This window comes from Aythya ferina, assembly GCF_964211825.1.
Source record: "Aythya ferina genome assembly, chromosome: Z".
Classification (NCBI taxonomy): domain Eukaryota; kingdom Metazoa; phylum Chordata; class Aves; order Anseriformes; family Anatidae; genus Aythya; species Aythya ferina.
The window spans coordinates 15,214,124-15,235,825 of record NC_140299.1 but is presented as its reverse complement, the minus strand read 5'-3'; the positions used below and the strand labels follow the sequence as shown (position 1 = coordinate 15,235,825).

Here is a 21,702-nt window from a genome sequence, read left to right as displayed (position 1 = left end):
GTGCTGAAAAGACAGAAAAGAAATTCAAAGGGTATAATGATGTTATTCTACTTTGTATACATGTATGTTGTTGTTTAAAATTTAGCATTTTTTAAATGATAATATAGTTCTTCCTGTTTTACTGTGGGCATACGTGGCAAGCAGTGCCTTTTAAAAGAAACATGACGCACATGGGGTTTGCCAGCCAGGCATGTTATTGTTCTGGTTATTTTGTCTTTACAGAGCAATAAACACGGGGTTCTAGCTTATATGGATTCAAATACAAACTCTTGATCCAAGTGAGTTCAGATTTGCTTCTAAATTTTCTGCGTCAGCCCTGCCTCTAATGCCAAGACTACACATTGCTAGGGGAATGATAAACAAACACAATCCCAGACCAGAGGAAGAATAAATATATTTCTTTTCATTATGGTTCCCTGAATATATTCCAGGTGATAGCCAGGGACAGCCCAGAGAAGACATGCTTCTCAGGCTGGGTGGATCTCTCTGCCTTTCCCCAGCCCAACTGCAGTCCATCACCTTGGCAGTGCAGCTCTGCAGTGTTTGCACAGGCACGTGCAGGAATCCAGGAGGCCCCTGATGGCTGCTGCACGCTCACACCCTTCCCTTTCACTCCCTTGGTGCCACGCAGGATCGCACAGATTTCTGTCACGTCCCACCGCGGAGCTTTCCAAGCGGAAAAGTTCTTGTCTATTTAATTTCTCTTTGTATTAACTGTGGAAGAGAAACATCCTTAGATGTTTCTGCTGTGGGAGCTGATAATGTATTCCTTTATTTCCCCTTCTGATTAATTTTTAATCCATGGACACCCTTCGGTTTTATCCCCTGACAATTTTCAAAGAAAGAACCTTTGCTAGAGTCTTGCACAAAGGCTCTCTGAACATCACTACTATAGGGACTGAACAACCACTTTCAGTGTGCTTGTTGAAATCTTTGAGTCAGTAGCTATGGGTGCAAACACTAAGTGCTTTTTGAAAGAAACAGGGCTTATACCAACTCCAAAATATATAACATTTTTCCTGTATTTACCAATCTATGCTTTTTTTCAAATGTCTTCAAATTTGCCTTTCTCTGAAGACAAGCTTTCTGGTGTGCAACTTCCTTGAGTCTTTTTAAAATTGGTGTCAGGTTTGCTACATAACATTTCTTTGGTGCCAAGGCTGATATAAGTGATAAATACATAAATTCCCAATCACACTTAATATTTAATAGTTTCCTATCGCATTCCTTGGAACTCCCAGGGAACTAACCAATTTAGTGAGGATAAATGGTAGGAGCAAACAGAAATTACACATGGCTCTGCAGATGATATACCAACACTATTAGCCTATCTTACAGCAATTCTACGTTCCTTAGCATGGAATTACTTTGTAAAATAACCTGTTAAAAAGAAACAAACACAAATGCCATCACTTCGTGCTTCAGGAAAAAAAAAAAAGTTCACTGCATTATGCTAGGAGAATTCAAAATCTCTATCAGGGGGTTCAAAGTTCTGCAGAAAACTAACCAGTGCTGTCACTACTTCATTTTACAGCATGTTCCTGTAATGACCAAGAAGAAGAAAAAGCAAAGTAATGAAGTTCTGTCTTGTTAAATACCAAAACTTCCTCCAGAATCAGAAGCTATGAAGAGTCCATACCCATAGTCTGTAGCTCTGCCTGCCACGTACAGCACCATTCTTGGGCTATTCTTCTTAGCTCCTTTCCAGTAACAGGGAAGGGAAACAGCCCAGGCCTGGTATTTTGATTCCTCAAGGAGAACCTTGCTAGGGCACGGTATTATCAAAATCCCCTTTTCCCTTTCCATCATCCAGTAACCAGTAATACTGCTACAGAGAGTAACATGGAAGACTGGTGGAACGGCCAACGCTTGCAACAAACATCCGAGGGACTGTTGCAGTCAATTTTTCCAAGAATTTGACTGCTAGGCTGGACCAAGCCATCCTCCAAATGGCAGCGCCAGTTCATGAAGTACCTAATGATGGTGGAAGTGCTGCTGCAGCCCTGAAAGTTGTTGTCCTGCTGAGGGTGGTTACCTGCACGAAGCTTTCAGTCATTCCATGCAACTCAGGGACTGCATCTTGCGAACGAACTCCTGATCTCAATTGTTCCTCTGTTGCTTCTGTCCTTTCGAAGAGAGAGCACAGACGTGCCAAAATACTGCTGAGGTGCCAAACAATGCTCCCTCGCATACAATGGTATGAACCAGTTCAGTGTAAGGATGCTTCTCCAGTTACCAGTCATGCTTTTATTCTGTTTCCAGCTGGATCTTATCACTTCTGAAGCCCACAGCATGGAACAAAAAGGTGCAACACTGCAGACAGTCTCTTGGTTCTGAAAGTCCATTGTATTTTGAATCAGGCAGTGTACATTACTACATGATGATAATGGTATTATTGCTTGCATTCATGAAAAAAATTTACAGTTTCCCATGGTCATTTCATTATATGTAGTGAATGTGCAGTGACAACAATTTCTTTTTCTGGTTACAGATGAGTAACACTGAAAGAATTTGCTCTGTATATACCTCTGCATGGGATGATTCATCATAACTCATGCAATATGCTTCCATAATATGGTTTAGTGATTACTTGCCTGAACTCCTTTTCCTTTCCCTTATGCAGTTTATTAAGTGAGTTGCATTTGGCTAGTACAGTGCAAACCATTCTAGTAATTCACATGAAATATACAATTACATTTCAAATACCAAAAGAGAAGTTAAAAGCTAACTATGAATTTTCATACTTATCTTCTTAGATAACTGTACAAAGTGCTGTGAATGTTTTTTACTGTCTCCATTGTCTGATCTTCCTCCTTAAATTCATACACTTCAATGCATGTACAGGCAGAAGTTCTTGTTTCAGACTAGCCGCACTGCTTGTCAAAAGTGAGCCACAAGTGACCACTGCAAGCGAGCAGTTTTGGGTGCAGCTCATCCCTGGTAAAGGAGAAACAATTCCAGTTCATAGGAGGACCAGTGTGTATGCTGGCGGCTTGGCAGCTTGGGAAAGAGATGTACATTGGCATTACAAGCCTTGCAGCTGACAGCTTAACTTTTCCCTCTCACTATACCTGACATCACCTACAGATGTGCAGCTCCTTTGTGCAAATGATCTCAAAACCCAGCAATCAGAGGACAGCAGATTGGTGAGGTTGTGTTTGAAAGAGAAGAAAATGTGATGGCAACTAAGGAACAATGAAGGAAATCTACACAACAGCTACATATAACTCAGATAACTGCATAGGAAAACTGGCATGTACGTTACTCTGCAGGGTGTCTGAGTGAAGCTGATTGTTCATGATGTGTTTTTTTTTGGCAGGCTTGTGAGTGAAGATATGCAAAGGCTCTTCACTAAATCTTCACTGGAGTCACTGATGTGGTTTGGAGGAAGGGACAAAAGAGACAAGCCTCTTGCAGTCCCGGTTAACATCTGAACTATTGGATGTACTCAGTTACAAGCCTAAATATGGATTTTAGGGGCGTAATTTAAGGCTACCATCCCTCAAAATTCCAGGACTATGGTTTTGTTTTCTGTTTTCTTATAAAGAATATGCCTGTCTACAATTCATTTCCAGAATGTATCTTCCACTCTTAGAAATCCCAAATCCCTTCCTGTTAAAATACCATGTATGCTACCTGTTACAGAAAAAAGGGAAGGTAAAATCCTTTCTTCTCCATGGGACAGCATAGATACTGTCATATGGTCACAGAAAAATGGCTTATCTGAAATACACACTACTTGCCAGGAAGCAGGAGCAGTGAAAGTAACTCCAAGTGCACAGACTCAAGGCCTTCCTTCAAAATTTTCTGCTAGCCATCAAAGCCATGCCTAATCACAATGGAAAGTGATGATGGAAATACTACTTTGCTCTCTGCCAAAATGAATGTTCCCTCCAGCAAGAATGGCTTAGCAGGATCAGAGTGGTGTAACTTAACGTTCACTTGTGCCAAGCTTCCTGATCTTGGCTCCTGGAATGGCTTCTGTGGCAATTTCTACTACATAATGGAACATTTTTCTTGCTCAGAGATACTTAAATTTCTGGAAATGAGGCAATTATTCTAAAGACTTTGTCTGCTTTAAGTCTGTTTTAAAACTTGTAATTTTTAAATATGTTTTCTTAACTATTCTGCTGCTGTCTGTGTAAAATAGGATTCACCAAGCTGGTAGCAATGTTGAACTTTCCAGTTTTCACTGCCAGCTCTGCTTTGGTTTGTATCCCCTAATTATATGCCTGCAGATAATTGAAAAAGTAGGTAACACAGAGAAAAAAATACAAGCAAAAATAAACCAGCTGAAAGAATTAGTGAAAAGAAAATGAACACAATGAACAGATGACTACCAAACATATTATGGTACTATTATTCACCAAGAGGAAGAAAGAGAGTTTGCAGCTTAAGTTAGGGAAAGACTTTGCCCTTTCTTATTATCTTTTGCCACTCCTAACAAGCTTAGGATAGTTATTCATGCAAATATTCCAAATCACCAAAAAAGTCATTAAAATAAAAGACTGCTCCTCATGTATGAGAAATAGTTTGTCACTGCACTGACTGCAACCTATAACATTTGAGTTTGTCTAAATCACAAAACGTGTTTTCAGCCAAAACTCTATAATGCCATTGATCTTTCCTTTTCTGAGTATTTCAAACCAGACAACAAAGTCTCTGCTACCTTCCACCTCCAGAAACAAATGGACAAATTTCCTTTCCTCAGCAGAAAATATGCTGCAATTCAACAGCACCTCACTGCTTAGACTAAGAATTCTTCTATTTGTCACAAAAGTCAAATCTATGGCTTTAGACAACATCGGTCTTCTACCTAACTTCACGCTGACAGTAAGAAGCCCTTTGTTATTCTTTCAAACCCCTCACCTTGGCTGGCAATGTGGTTGAGCAGCTACACCACTGCCCAGCAGAAAGCACACAGAATTATGCATACCCAAACAAGACAGCTGTAGCTGTACGGCTGAGACTCAGTTCAAAACACAGACACCTATATTCAACTCTCTTTGTGCAAGGTAGGGCAAAAACCAGTAGCCTAACATCTGTAGCTGTCTCAAGCTGCCTGCCTTCCAGCCTCTGATTCAAAATGCACAGAGCTCCTACTGGTTTTATGTTTTATCTATAAGTCTCATGCTGTTATTTCGGGTACCTAGTGATTTTCCACGATTCATACATGGATGAGCATCATCCTGAGGTGTCCAAGGTCCCATGAAACCAGTGGAAAGAGACTCAGTACAGTCCCTGGAATAAAGAACAACTGATGGAGTTGATTCAGTTGCCTGAAAACAGATGTACAGGGACATTTGAGCTGCCTGGCCTCCAGCTTTTTTATAGAGCTCAAAAAGCTTCTGGCCATTCCAAGAGGATGCAGACATCCTACATGTTCTGTGCCATCTCTGAGTCTTGTGCCGGTACCTGAGGTGCTTTAGTGTCTAATGACACTAAAACCCTATTCACGGCTGATGGATTCAAACCCTAGATCTGTAATTGGCAGACTTGACACCTACTGCACACCCAAACTTAGATGGTTTAATCTGGATATGGAATGCACACAAAACATCCAAGTACAGCAAGGGAACACATACCAGCACAACAGAGGGACATTTTGATGCAAGTCAAAACTGGACTTGATGTATCTCAGAAGGGAAAATAATTAATCATACTTTTATAAAAATGAAGAAAATTGAGCATTTGAACATAGGTTTCACACAATAATGTAAAAAAAAACAACCACACACAAAAACTTATGATTCAATTATTTTCTGAAATCAGATAAGATAAAAAGCACAGTAAATTCAGACTTGTAGCTCCTAAAGTTATTGTACAAAAACAGTTCATTCGAAAATATTTTCACTGTTGTGTCATTAAATACAAATATCTCCCTAAACCTGCTTCACAGAATGAATTAACATAGCTGTAATGTTCTAAAATAAATGTTGATTTAGTATCAAAAATGATAAAAGACATTTCCTACTTCTTTCGCTGGGAAGAAATTAGTTTTGGAACTGCTTGAGCTTAAGTATTGTTTTATTAACTGGGTCTAATTCCCTGTTTATTCCTCTGTGTCCTTACGTGACCTACACTGATCGCTTGTAAAGAAGGAAAAAGTAGACAAAACTTACTTTGCTTCCTAAACATTTTGCAACCTATGCCTGGAGTTATTCAGCCACTTTTGATGTCAGCTGGTATATTAAAACATAATACCCACATATATGCTTAGATACATATTTGAAACACCATGGTTACATTACTCTCAAACACAAATTGTTTATATGCATTTGAAGGTAAGTTCTTATTTTTCCTTGAAACACGATTACTATTGCACTGAAGTAGGTGAGATACTCATGAATCACTCCTGCCTCTTGTTCACGTGCCACATTACCTATAAACAAAGCTGTGTGATTTTCAAAAGCACATAATCCCTCATCTTCAAAGCAACTGAAATTCTCAGGAGCCTTAGTTCTGCTGAGTTGACAAAAATACCTTCAGAGCTGTGAAAACGGGCCTTCTGCTTTTAAATTTCTGTGGCACAAGGCCCATCCACCTATGCCAGTTACACACCTCTCAGAAATTACTTTCCCACTGCGGTGGCCTTTACGTTTTCTTTCTGCCACTGGCTCTGCCGTGCCGGGTACTCCCTGCTGTGCAGCACCTCTGGGACGCGGGCAGCGTGTGGCTCAGCATCCAGCTGGCAGGAGGCTGCACGTCCCAGACCTGCGTGGCTCCAAGCTCCCTGCCAAGCCCAATGCAGCAGACATAACTTGGTCCCATTCAGCTCCCCCATCTCAGCGATGGTGGGCAGCCCGGTGACTTCACACTCCAGCTAAAGCCTCTGTTTGAGGAGCTGGCAAGCCGGGCTCTTAGCAAAAGCAGAGCACAAAAACTAAATCAGTGGAAAGCCTCCAGCAGAACGAGCAGACAGCAAACATGTGACTAAATGTCCAAGATCTGGTCTTGAATGCTGTGCAGTTCTCCGGCCAGCTGCTGGCCTCACACCCTTTTCCCTGCCAGGAGGAAACACGTATGGGATTTAACTGTGTGCCAAGGGTGGATCTGACCCCACTGCTCAGAGCCAGCTCGAAGCACAGGCGCTTGTACAGCTGAATATAAGCTTTACTTTCAAGACGTAAAAAACATGCTGTTCTTCTGTGAATCACTCTACATACCAGTCAATATTACACTGTGTCAGCAGTGTGATTTGGTGTAAGACTAGCAAATCTGTGTCCTTTTTTTGTTGTGCTACGATGAAAATTACAATTACTGCAGTGGATTTCTTCAGGAGCTCTGACACCGCAGATCAACCCCTGTAGCAACATATCGGGTATGGAGTATATCTAATTAAGTTTATAGGAAGGCCTCAGCAAGACTGTGCTGGGCAGAGCTCTCTGTAAGATTTTCAGGATTCATCACCTAGCAATAAGCTAAGAGAGGGGCCGTATGCTCATGAGAAGCATTTTCAGATGCAGGCACACTCACATGGAAAAACAAAAAAGTAGAACAAAACAGCACTGGCTGGCTAAAAACTGTATTATTATTACTTCATCTGTATTACTCAAGAATGACACATGGATGTTCTCCCATGTTATCTCAAAGATTATTGTTCAAGTTTTATTTCCTTGTTAGACTTCCTCAGTTGACCATCTCCCCCACCCTCAAAACAGAAGTGCTACAACCTTAAAAGTAGTTTAGTGATTCAAAATTTATTTTGGGGATGACAAAGCTCTGTTTATTTCATATACACAATCCTGTAGTAGTAATACTGCAAATCAGGACACGTATAGGTTTATAGCATTGTGTCCTAGCTTTAAGCATAGGACCACAACTAAAATACTTCTCCTTTTTTGATTCTGGAGGTTAATTAATAGAGGTTACTATTTCATCAGCATAGATAAAGTCACCAGATAAAAGGTGACACTGCAGCTAAGTTTTATTTGTATCATGATTTTTACGTAGGACATGTGGACTACACCTCATCTGGAAGGGATTTAAAAATCATTATGTGCCCTTAAACACTGAGAGGGAAATCAGATGGTCCAGTAGACTGCAGCATCTGAGCAGGGATTATTTTTGTCCATTTAATGAATTTACTGTAACATGCAGACACAGTGCGGAAAGGATCAAATCAGGACACATTCATTTCTGTTCTACTGGCCATTTTGAAAGAGACAGTGAATAGAAGCTGGTACATGTATCAGATTTCACTGAGAAACACTGACTTTCCACATTTCAGCAGAACCAAGGAGGAGTTTCCAAATTTTATTTCAGTTCATACGTCTAATGAAAGGGAGCGGTATGCAACAGGGAAAAACAGTGTACAGCTTTACCGAGCAGATTCCTATCATAAACTTATCTATACTTTTAACCAAATCAGAAAACAGAGAAGGATGCAGAATAGATTATATAAAAGCCCCACATTGTTTCAGCCCCACAATTTTAATATGAAAACAAACACTTCACTACACCATACTTCCTTATGCATTTCTTAAACAGGCAAACTCTTTTCCCATGGGACATGCATGTAGCAGAATGAAAGTATTGCTCTAAGAAGGAAACAAAAGCAGGGAACAAAAGTGAAAACTGGACTCATGCATTGCCGTCAACAGCCAGATACATCAGGAACTCAGATGAAATTTGGTAAATGTTACAGAAAATACCTGAATTAGCAAGGGAGAAGAGAATCTCACAGATGATCCGTGGCCTGATAATGCTGAGGACAAGAATCTCAACCACAAACATAGAAGTAAATAAAGACACTGGTGTTCTTTTTAATAAATAAAACGAACCTTATGGAAGAACTCTCTGAAAACTAATCATCTGAGTTCTAATTATATCTTATTTCAACCTAATGTTTTCGTTAACAACAAGGTAATAGCCCTTGTATTTCTCCATTCATTTTGCAAATATGGGTGTCTAAACTCCATCAGGGAGATGGAGGATTACTACACTGTTAAACTGTAGGATAGTTATGATTACAGGTAACTACGTCATAGACCTTTGATTTAGCATCATATTCCAAAGTTAACAGCAGAAGGGCTCACAAAGTATGGCTTGCAACTCTGTATGTATTTAATTTGCATTTTGTAACACTTAGGTAGGATTGGAGCCACTGAGTGAAGAAAAAAAATAAACTGAGAAATGTGAGAAATTTTCACTGAAAATTTTATCAGCCTGTTTACAGCATTCTGTGGAAGCTGTTTCCACCCCACTTTTTTCCAAATTACTCAGCCAGCTGCCCTCTGTGACTTTCCCTGCTTGCATTGGTTTTGGTCAGAAGGTCAGGAGGGTCACCTGCTTCAGGAACCACTCTAGTGATGCTGCTCTGCAGTCCTGGGAGAAGAGGCAACATGTTTGTGTAAGATTAGTAATTATGGAAAACTCACTGTTCTTTCCAAAAGCCAGAATAAGACTGAGCAGACTAGGTTTTGTATTTGTTTACAGGAGCAGATCATAATCCATGTAAGCGGATCTGTCTGACACAACATAAAACTCCCAATGAAGTTAACAGGAACTTTTTGTTCTAAATGAGTAAAAGACCCATCCCAAAGGACCAAACAGGGTCAAGGCAGGCCTCTGGGTGACACAGAAATGTCTCTGGATCATTGCTGGTTGCAGAAACAGAAAGCATCAGAGAAAGCTCAGCTAGAGGGAGTAATTTCCAGCCCTACATTTAATTTACAAGTGGAAAAACTGAGGTGAATTAGGATGAGAAGGGGATGAACTGTGGAAAGCCAAAGGCACATTCAGTGGATGCAAACCCTGAACAGAGCTTCGCCTAGCTAAGAGGTTTTCTGCTGGCTACCCACAGCCATCTGGCTGTCTGAGGTTACATGTTCTTTTCAAATCCCTTTTATAACCTCTACTTAAGAATTTCTAAGTGTATTTCTTATGAAACTTATTCATACTGGCCTCAGACCAAGTATGTGAAGCCTTAAAGTCCTTCCTTTATACTTCCAAATAGTCCTACATTTACCATAGAAATATACTAAATAGACTCATTAAGGAAAGGAAAAGTTTCCACAAAAAATTAACCTCATGCAATTCTTTCATAACTTTGGTACCTTAGAGGAGTGAATCTCAACATTTAACATCAGCATTGATCTGTTCTGATTACATACCACGCACACAATGCAGTCTACAAAATTCACGTTTATTCTGCAACATATAGTCTCAACATTATCCACTCTCTTCACAGTAAGATTAGCTGACGTATTTTTCACATTTTGCACCTATCTTACCACAATCAAGGACCTTCCAACAGTCCTGACGCGTATAATATAAAAATACTCCTTATATAAAGCTATACACATACAAAGGCACAGAAAGGTTACCATCAAACTTACCATCACTTGAAGAAAGTGAGTCATTTGCACAGACCAGCGCCAAAGTAAACAGCAGATGCCGAAGATCCATAACTCTAATTCTGTAATAATAAAGGACAACAAGAGACTTTATTTATAAACTAACATTATTACAGGTACATGACACAAACCAGTATCTATTTTTATTGAACTTCTGATTAAATTTAAACTAGAAGCATATTTAGTTTACGGTTTATTGCCTCATATAGTCACATCATCATTCTGCTGCCTGGGACAGATAGCATGTAGTATTTTTATACGAAGACTAGCTCATGGGTCTCTAGTTCATTTAATACATAGGAAAAAAATCAGTATTGTCAATTTCTAGCTTGCTTCCAGGAAGTAACCAAAGTAACCACACTCCCCTCCAAAGCAGCCTTTGGGGAGTGGATCCCGATGACTAGCCTAGGTTAAATGTGGAAGTAGGAAAGAAAAACCTCTCTCTTAGGGAACAAACACATGATGATTGCCTTTCCAGCTTGCATACCCCTGAAGCTGTGCTCATCTTTGCAGGACATGTACAATGCTTTCTGAGTCCAGAACTACATGCAGTAAAAACTGGAGGAGTGAGCAGAGAACAAATGTTGCAGCAGCTGTAGGCAACAAGTAACCCAGGCTAATTCTCTGGTCTGTTCCTCCTGGCTTCCCACAGAGCTGCAAGCACGTGCCTCGGTGCCCTGTTCTGCTGCGCTGCGCTTAGGCATCTGTCAGTGTTTCACTGCTGAGAAGTCAGTGAAAATCTGTCAGTGTTTCACTGCTGAGAAGGCACCTTCAGGCATGTCCACGCAGCACACCACACAGACAGTCCTCAACCCAACAAGCCTTTGCAACCTCCCCAGAAAGCACGTTCCTCCTTCTCCCTAATTTATCTGTGCCACACAGAGATCACAACCAAACCTCCCTAATTTATCTGTGCCACAACCTCATCACAACCTGCAACCCTGTGTGAGGGATGCTATGTTGCTTGTGCTGTTATCACCAGCATCTGGAGACAATGGGGAAGGGCAGGACCTGGGATACATGCTAGGCTAGCACTTTTATACATGACCATAAAGGGGTACAGCAAACCTTGATTCTACACTGAAGTGCTTTCAGCTGGACATTTTCTGTCTCCATCTGACAGAATATATCAGCAGTGTCCAAGCCACCGAACCTACTACAGAGCAACAATCTCTTAAGTGGGTGCTACCGATTAACATGACCAATGCTGGCAAATCTGGCTATTGAAACAGTCCTACTTGAGCGAGCAAAAGAATTTACGTTTCTTGTGAATTTTGTGAATAAATTCACAAAAAAGTGTGAATTTAGTCAGCAACTGTAAAACACAAGCAGGCTGAATATGGAAAACTATGTTAACATCGAACTTAAAAGATATTTCCCTCTTCTTAATTTTCTCACCAAGAAAACAGATTGACTCGCTTCAAAAAAAAACCACACCACAATTATTACAAACTCCAGATTCCTCATTCATGCAGTTTAGAATAAAACTTGAAAATCTGAAGATATTTCTCACATCCTCATTAACACAACCGCTCAGTAATTCTCCAGTTTCATGCCCAGCACAGGGAGGATGTATCCGGACCACCCTGCGGAGCCTAACCCAGGATGCTTCCCACTGGAGAGGGGCTGCTGCAGGGCTGCCCGGTTGCAGCACTCGCCCTGTGCGAGCAGACGTGGCTCTGCCCGAAGCAGCAGCCTGTCCTCCTGTGGGCAGGGAGGAAGGGAGCTGTATGGCAGGGCTGGATGTGTGCTCGTGAAGGATTAGGGCTGGTGTGGGAGCCTGCGGAGCAGCGAAAGGCTGCAGCTGCTGGAGAGCAGCACAGGGCTGGGAAGAAGTTTACAAAGCAACTACAGGGCAGTGATCCTGTTTGTAGAGAGGAGCTACACTGGCACAGCTTGAGGTTCATCCCAGAACAGCAATGTTTTCAGCTTGCTCAATTGTTCCCCCAACTCTGTCTGTACTTATGTTTAGAGGATTCTTATTGTTTCTTATTAATAAATCTTCTACAGAAATGCTTCACTGTACTTGCCAGTTCCCCTCCTCTTAGACAGCTCGTGCCCTATCAGACATCCCCCACCCCTTACAGCCTCTCCACTTTCTCCCTAAAGTTTTGTTCTCTCTTTCACAGCCCTGAGCACGTCACTCTATTTACAACCCTGCTCTGCCCTCCGCGCTGTAACACCCAGACATCCCATGCTTGCCTCTGATCACACCTGCCTGCTCTCTCCTGTCCACCAACCTCTGCTCATTTTGCTCTTCTCCAAACTTTCCTACCTCTTCCTGCTTAATGACAGGACATGAAAAAAAATAACACAACCCTCCTGGGAGTTCTCCATGCAAAATGATCAGCACAGTCGGTCATTCACAGCACATCTGTGAGCAGAGGTTGTTACAACCACACCGTGCCGAGCAGCACCGTGCTGAGAACGGGATCATCTCCCAGGCGCAGCCACCACAGGCAGGGCTGTCCCCTTCGTTTGCTGGGACGAGCACTTATCTGAGCTTCCTGCAAGGAGGAGTGGTTTGACAGATAGAGCACTAACCCAGGAGTCTGGAAATGTATCCCAGAGGTCAACTATCACGTTAAACCTCAGTAAGGCCTTGCTGCTGCAGATAAAAACAATCCTGCTCCAGCACTGCTCTTCCTCGTGTGCTAGCGGTCTTGTTTACATACCTGCTGCAGCGAACGCCATCAGGAAATTGTTCCAGTTAAAATCAATGCATAAACATTTATTTTAACAACTAATTGTAATAAATTGTAACAGAAAAAGCCAACAGGTGTAGTCTGAACATACCCAGTACAGACAAGACTGACGTCAAACATGGTGGCTGCTCTCATGTGAAAATACAGAAGGGCCACACTCCCCACTTTGTACAACAGGACCTGGAAAAGGCAAACTGTGCTTCTTCCCTTGGAGCTCAAACCCAGAGCTCGTGGGACAGGGCTCGTGCTCAAGGTTCCCCCACCCCCCACCCCCAGGCAGAAGGAGCTCTGCATGCTGTGTGAAGCAGCAGGGTCTGTGTCGCCTCTCTGCACCCAGCACGTCTACAAAGAGCTCCCACAGCTGTAGGCTCGTGGGAGAAAATCTGCAGCACAACAGGAGCTGCCCCACCACGATACTGATTTTGGCGGTACAGAATAAAATTTCAGACAGAAGACTCCTCTGGAGCACCATCTGCTTCACCATTAGACGACCACCTTGCACAAGGTTCTCATGTGTGGTTTGCAACAGCCTGCTCTTGTTCCTCTATAACACTTGTGCAAGCTCACAAGAACAGCATTGTTCAGAGGCTGCAGTGTTAACCTAGTGAGAGACAGCTTTTCTCCTCTGATCTGCTTTAGGATAAACCTGACCTTTCACAATCTAGTAATCTCTGCCTCCTTGCATCTGTATGAAAGACAAATACCACTAATAAAGTCCCTGTTATCGAGCAGAACAAGACATTTCAGTGTCTTTAATACCTGCTATTCTAAAGAATAATAGTCTACGTCTTGCCCAACTCCTGCAGTTCGTAAGAACGAAGAGAGCTAAAACCAGAAAAATAATTACAACAGCTGACTGTCCTCAAGGCAGCTGAAACTTGACCACAGGAACATTTGGCTAGAGGTCAGCTCAGGCTAATTGCTTCAGTGGAGAAAGGGAGCCAGGAGTTATAAAAGGATAGAAAAATTCCTGGCCCTTTTCTATAGCAGTGTTGGAGTAAGGTCAATCACAAGTGAATTTAAACACATCTCTCCAGTGGGACGTGAACAGAGTCAGCACAGACAGGGGAAACCAGGCTAAGAAAACCCATGAAAAAATAAATTGTTTAGTTATAGCCTACTGAGTGGTTTGCATCTACTCTGGACAAACAACTATGTTGACACTCGGAGCAAATCATAAAGAGTTTTGCTTATAAACAAAACTGTTGTTTGAAGCGAGATCTTTACATTTAGATGGGTCCTGAACCTGAAAGGACCTGAAGGAAAGAGAAGGATATTACACTTCATTAAATTATGCCTAAGAAGGAATTCTTGCTTTTGCCATCTCCATTAACTCACTGGACTCCAAGTACTCCAAACATGGGATTTTTTTTTTCCCCTGTAACCTCCTTCAGTTTCACTTTGCTTGCCAAATAACACATGTGCAACTATTCCAGAACCAAAGGTGGCTTCTCTGCTGCAAACTGAACAACATTACTGAGTGAAGGACTAATCCGAGAAGATGTAATATTTTTTTTCTTTATATTTCTACCTTTCATCATTCCATCAATCACAAACAGACAAGGACACAAGAGCTTGCAGCGCATGCAAACACACATAAATACAGCCATCATCAAGTAGGAATGAGGGCTGAGGAGAAGGGCATGCAAGTCCAGCCTCTCAAGCTCTGCACCACTCTAAAGCACGTTTAATCAAATACAAAATATGTATGTACATACCCTTGCAGAATTTTTTGGGGGAAGAACCTTTCTTTTTTTGCAGCGTGTACATTCCTTACAAGCTATCTCATGGCAAGATCAGTGACACAAAGAGAAAATCTTTCTGTGCTTGCATAACGTATTTCACACAGGTTTGGCTCAATATGCATAGCTGAAATCACTTTGCCTGCTTACCCTCATTTCACTAAATGCCAACAGGACAGAGTCATTCTGCAGATGAAATGAGTTATAGCCTTTCAAATCAGCACAATCTAAAGCTGCCACAGACCTAAAGACTTCTTTGCTTGCTTGCTGATATTACAGCTTGATTGAGTCATCAGCAGCACTTGGATGAATGCCTGTTTTTATAGAGTCCTTGTCAGTGCTATATACTCGTCCATGTTAACAAACAGAAATAACGAACTGTCTCTGCTGGGATGAACAACACACCGTTCACCCAGCGTGTGTGGTAAGCCAGGATATGAAAAGGACATGGAATAACACCACAGAAACAGAAATTATGAACTGCAGATAATAATAATTAAAAAATCCCATAAGGGGTGCATTTCTAAGGAAATAAACAGAAGGCTGGGAAAGAATGAGGGACTGGAACACGGCTACAATTACTATGCATGGCTTCATGCAAATTTGATGAATATTAAGAGGTGAATCTCCTTAAAAAAGTAAAAGAATGGAAAAGATTTGGAATGGAAAAGATAATTGTGTTATTAATTAGAGCTCTACATAAGTCAAATCATTTATAAGATTTTGAAGTATTCAAGTTGGAAGTGGAATCTATGAAAAAAACTGCTCACATTTCCAAAATCCTTTTTTTTTTTTTTTTTCACCTAAACAAACTTCGTTTTGGAATACAGACTATATGAGAACTCCATTTCAAGACCACATTTGATATATTTCAACAAGTCCTGATTTAATTTACTTATATCTCTATTGTAATGGACAACTTCAATACTTTGATCAGAGCTGATTTCTTTTTCTCATGGACACATGTGTCAGATAATTACTCTGATTTAAACCAAATTTAAACTGGTAACAGGCCAAATGATAATCAATTCTTACATGTTGTTAAGGAGACCTTCAGTGAATCTGCAGTTTTGCCATTGTGCTGGGATTGCACTGAAAGCTCTTTTAGGTTAAAGCAGCTCTAAAGGGATACTCTAAGAACCAGGCTACGAAGTCCCAGGATGGCTGTGGTATATGGCATATCAATTCTTTATTTACAACACAGCCTGTTATGCTTTGACAACAGTAACCTGATGGACCAGGGAGGATATTAACGTGAAGCCTAGTAGGTCACCTCCTTTGGAAGACATCTGCTAAAAGAGAACCAATACAATTAAGTTTCTGTCTACCACACATAAAGAAACTTTTCAATTTGGACAAGTCTAAGCTGCTTTGTTTGCTTTTCATCCCCCAAAAGAAAACAAAGCAGCAAAGTAGATGCATATCAGCTGAATGAAATGACATTTAGCTGCTCTCATGCTGATGTGAATTCTTGAGTTGATATCTAGCTTTACACGCTCTTGTATCACTAAGAAAGAGCACCCCAGCCTGTGTATGAGGGTGGTAGTTTTTTCAGGCTATATAAACACTCTCCTCCACAACAGCAGTAATTTTCCTGTGGCTTTGTTTTTTTATTATTATTTATTAAGATAGCAGACAACCAAAACACATAATTCAGTTTTTTTTTTTTCTTTTTTTAAAATATATATGTTTGTACAATTGCAAAAGGAAGTAAAAGATTTTTTCTGAGCAAAAAGTATATTGTTTGTTTAAAGAAATGTATCACATCAACTTAATGTCAAATATTGTAACAAGAAAGGAAAAGAAATGTCTGAATCTGCATCTAGAACCAACCTCCTAGAAATCTGTGCTAAAAAATTGCTTCTTCTGAAAGAAAAACACTTGACTAAGGTAATTATTCTCAATTTACATAAAGAAATTAAATGATATTCCCAGTGCTGTAAAACAATTTTGTGCTAGTGTACAAAAAAGAGTAGCTTTTCAGTGTCAGCTATGAGCTTTTCAGATATCAGTAAAGTTTAAATCCCAGCAGGGCGCAGTAGTCTAGACCCAATCCAGCAAAGCAGTTATAGACATCTGATTTTAAGCAGGTAAATTTATATATTTAACACAAGAACATGGCTAAGTGATTTCCCTAACAAAACCAGAGCTCTTAGAACCTTGCAGAAATTATGAAGACTGTGAACATGGGAATGATGCTGGCAAGCAACCCATGTGGCATTACTGGGAGTTTGGGTTGGAATTGACAGGATTATTTACACGCTTAATATTAAAGCACCTTCTTATATGTGCTACTGATTGTCACCATACAGCAGGCCAATTACACTGTTCTAGCCTGTATTTTCTTGCAAGCCCTCTTCTGCATGCTAGTATTTGCATTAAACGATAAGCGTAGTAGCTAACATTTGGGCAATTACAGCCAGTTACTAAAGCCAGCTTCAGCACACTTGTTAGAAATACATATCTCATCTCTTGCACTTTTCTGTAACAGGATCAACTGATCATGGACAGAGATGGGTGCTGCAAGAGAAGCTGATATACACAATGCAGCTCCTGCTGACCTCAGGTGAAATGGGGTTTGGTTATAGCCAAGCAAGCATCCTCAGTTTGTGTTAATCATCTTGAACCCAAACTTGCCTTTCAGATGTCAAAGAGTAATTTCAGGACATCTGGGAGCAACGAGTTCAATTTTAATTGTATTTATACAAAAATGTTTCTCATCCAAGGAAAACATTTTCAAAAAGTTGTAAAATTTAAGTTAAAGACTTTGGTATTTATCCTAGACTAATGGAACTACTTAACAGTTCATTACTATGGGACAAATGAATTACATGGTTCAGTTGCATGCTAAATTATTCATGTACTGCTAATCAGATTAAAGACTACATAACAAAGCCTGTAAGGCATTAAGGAAGTCTTTGATTTAAATACTGGATTAAATGGAAGCTGGTAAAAGACAGACAAAGGACATGAACAGGATTTCTGTGTGACCACTCATGATGCAAAAGTACTCACATATTCACATTGGTCATCTGCTGAAAGGAGCAGGAGAACTTTCACACCTCACACACTGCCAACAACTTTCTCTACAAATCAGTGGTGAACATGTAAAGATTAATAAACTCGACTGAAGGCATAGCTATAAGCAGTGCATTTAAACTGATGCAGCTTTGTGTGTCCTGAAGTTCGTATCAGTTTAAAGTATAGTTTATATTGATTTAATTTACATTTACTTTAACTATGGTTTAAGCTGACGTTGAGTTAGAAAATCAATTTGCATCTTTTCAACAAAACTATTATCCAGAACAATATAAAGTAAAATTCTCTGTTTAAGAAGTTTTCTTGTAATGAGAACCACCATGACTGCAACTGCTTTCCATGTCTAATGTCTAAGATCATACCAATACCGTTGCGCGACCCTATTCTCCACAGATGTGGTGCTTCAGGGGCACACAAATCTGAACACATAACCTGTGTGTATTCACCAAAAAGCAGCTTACTGCATTGAACACACACACACACATACACACAGAACACTTTGCATAGCCGTATAGAAAATCTTGAGCTAGATCCTTAATTCTTAATTGTCTATGTCAACGCATAGTTATGAGAGACTAAATGATACCAGCATGGGGAAAAGACTATTTTGTATTTTTACATGCAGCATTGTCAAACAGATTTTAATTAGGTAAGTAATACTGGTGAATAAAAGCTGATTGCTGTCCAAACCTTTTATAAAGTTTTAAAAAGCCAATTAAATTCTCCCTCCAATTCCAGTGGTAAGATCTGGAAATTATAAAATCTGACTGTAAAGTTTAAAGTATGCTTTGATGAAGCATCTCACATACCAAAACAGACCATGTCCACCACCAATGGTTTACAAACACATCCGTTTTTATTTACAACCAAACATACATCCAAACAGGATGTCTAGAACTTTTATAACAAATCAAACACTTCTGATACACATTTTTATGATACAGCTATCAAAGACACCTTTTAAACCAAGAGCTTAGGATGTATGCTGTTAAATCACTGTATACTTAATTGGAGATTTTTCCAAGATTAGTGCATCCAGTATTTCAAAACAAAGAGTGAAATCAGCTCATTTCATTACCTGAATTTACTCAAGTCAGTGTACAGTATGTACTGGGTCCTCTAATCTTCTAAGAACTTCAACCAACTTTTATTCTAGATCGTATTTTCAATTTTATCACTGGCATTATTTGAGGCATTTTCATTAGCACAGGACATGAAATAATTCCTTATAAGGAACAGAAGAGTTTGTATGTGTGTGTATGTGGTTTTGTGTCTACGTGTGCACTTGCATACACTGAATATACACATATACACAGACATGCATTTTGCTCAGCTGAAATTTGAAAATGTTTTTTCAGCTGATTACTTGCCACCTCATGAAGAGGGGAGGTTCCACTGCAGGAAGAAGGTGAGTGGAAGACAAAAAGACTGGATGAGAAAGAAGTATGGGAAGCCTTGAAGAAAATCTTTTGTCCCCCTCCTTTGGAGAAGTCAGAGGATATGTGACCAGGGACCAGCACAGGTTGGAGAGTGAGTTTGGGATGACAGTATTATTAAGAAAGTGGAGACAAGTGGATTGCAGAGGCAGGGAGCGTGTCAGCATGACATTTAAGGGCAATAAACTGAACAGCCATGCCTGATAATCTCTATTTAGCAACCCACTTAACAGTCACTGGTTTAGTGAATGGAATTCATTCAGTTAATCTTCTAAGTGGCAACCTGCAGCTAGCACAGTGCTACATGGAAGGCGAATACGACAGAAGTGGATGATGGCAGCTTGCAACTAAAAATTCACATTTGAAAGTGAAAGAGCTCAGTCAGAGCCAATGCCCAACATTTTCTCTAAGAAAACGCAACTAATAAAAAATTTAAGGCATGTCTGCAAATAAGCAATAGAAATAGGGATACCAATTTTAAAGCTAATTTACTGTATCTGTTTGCAAAGAGATCTTTCAGTGCTTTCAGACAGTATTCTCCATACACAGTCTACAGTGGGGGTCAGGGTCATGATGCGTCTATAGACAGGGAAATGGAGACACTGGGAGAAGTGGCTTGCCTGCATCTACACCACAGTCCTGCAGCAGAGTAAGGCATGGACTGCAGCCGTGTGCAATGATTTACCTGCCAGAGTGCATTGAAGAGTGCAGTAGATGTAAAACTCCCCCTCCGTGTTTACCACTTCTCAAATGTCAGAGATTAATAGTCAGCTCTGCACTGTAACCTTTGTTTTTGGACATCACAGATAAAAGAGATGAACTCTGCACTCATCAGCTAAAAAGGGATACTCTGCAAGGCAAGCTGGCTGGCACATGAGAGCATGTCTGTTTCCACTGACGTGAAGACTCCCTACCTCCCCTGCAGAAAGACCAACACGGTACAAATTGTCATTAAGAAAGTGAAACTTAACTGGAGCAGATACAATTTTTTTTTAAATTATTTTTTCTTAAGGAAAACAGAGAAGAGTATTCACCTTTCTGCATTCCAGTTATTGTTATTTTACACAGGACCAGAAAGAAATAGGTGTTCACAGACAGGCTTTGGAAGATACCTGCCTCGAGGGGCTACTGAGAGCCAGATCCTTCATCCGGAACTACCAGAACTACTGCTCATGCTCATACCTATTTCATGAGGGCTATCCACAAAAATAAATCCCACACCAAGCTAGATCTCTGGACTCACGTTACACACTTAGTACAATAAAAATGAGCAGATTACGGGTGACGACATTGCACTGTATCCACAGAGAGCTTTGTACAATCCTACTGGGCACCCTCCTGGTCTAAGATGGCAATTAACTCATCTGAAGTCTGAACAGCAGCCATGCCTCTGTAGCCACTGCCATGCTGAAACAGGCAGTGAGGGTGCATTCACATGAGATGGTCAACAGAAGTCCAAGCAACTGGGCCTCCCTTTTAATCAGTGTATCAAGAACCACCCTACTCAACTGCTGGCCCTGCAGACTAAGCTGCAGCTTTTAGTCTCACCAGCATGATCATGTGTGGAAACCTCCTGCACGGAAGGGAAAGAGTTTGACGGTCCCTTTTGTGGTTCTTGATATCACAGAGAACTTAATTATGAGCAATAAAAGGCTTCCATTTTAGAAACACCTTACCATGTAAGTTCATAGATCCTTTCTGTTTGTTTAGAAATCATTAAAGATAGCATCTGCTCCCAAAGTACGTATGACACTTAGCAATCACACCTGAATCACATGGAAGCAACAGCAATCACAACGAGCATTATGAGTCTGACTGACTGCTCATAGGTACTACTACACACTACAGCGTGGCCTTAGGTAAGTCACATTTCCATAGATTATCATTTTGCCAACATTACTAATACTGAAGAATACTGCAGTAGATGGAGCTTCAAGTTTTGAATTGCCATGATGTATAAATTAGTGCTGATTTTTCGTTCACTTACTGCACACTAGTTTCTCTTCAGCAACCAGAACTGCTAACAGGTGACTAGACTTATCCTATAAAGAATAATGACTCAGTATAGTTCATTCAAATAAGATATTTTCCTGCTGCTGCTTTCACAGATTGTATAAGCGATAGCCTGCAAAGATTTTGGAGAGCTTATCAACTGTATTCTCAGCCAGCTCTGAATATAAATTGGTACTGGGTGCTTTAACCACATGTTGAAGTCCCAAGCCCCTCAAATTCTGTGGTCCTTTCAGAGCTTAGGAAGTGAATCCAGATGTCAGCTGTTCTATGGGTTACAGAGAACAATTAATTGCAGGATTACTCGGTGGTCTATAAATTAGTTTCTTGGCTAAGAAGGGCCTGCTTTTGGCTGGCTTGGAACTGAGTTTATTTTTCCCTTGGCAAGCAGGCTTTCCTCCTATCTCAGACA

The 21,702-nt window shown here is 40.6% G+C and overlaps 1 protein-coding gene across 5 annotated transcripts in view; it reads right to left on the bottom strand.

Annotated features, from left to right (window-relative positions):
* The window catches only part of GHR (growth hormone receptor), a 137,866-nt gene that overhangs the window by 60,851 nt on the left and 55,313 nt on the right, over window positions 1–21,702 (bottom strand). For all 5 annotated transcript variants that reach the window (XM_084505394.1, XM_084505392.1, XM_084505395.1 and 2 more), the window contains exon 3: window positions 10,341–10,420. In XM_084505394.1, coding sequence (XP_084361520.1) covers window positions 10,341–10,410 — 70 coding nt within the window. In that variant the 5' untranslated portion in view covers window positions 10,411–10,420. The remainder of the gene's footprint in view (window positions 1–10,340; window positions 10,421–21,702) is intronic.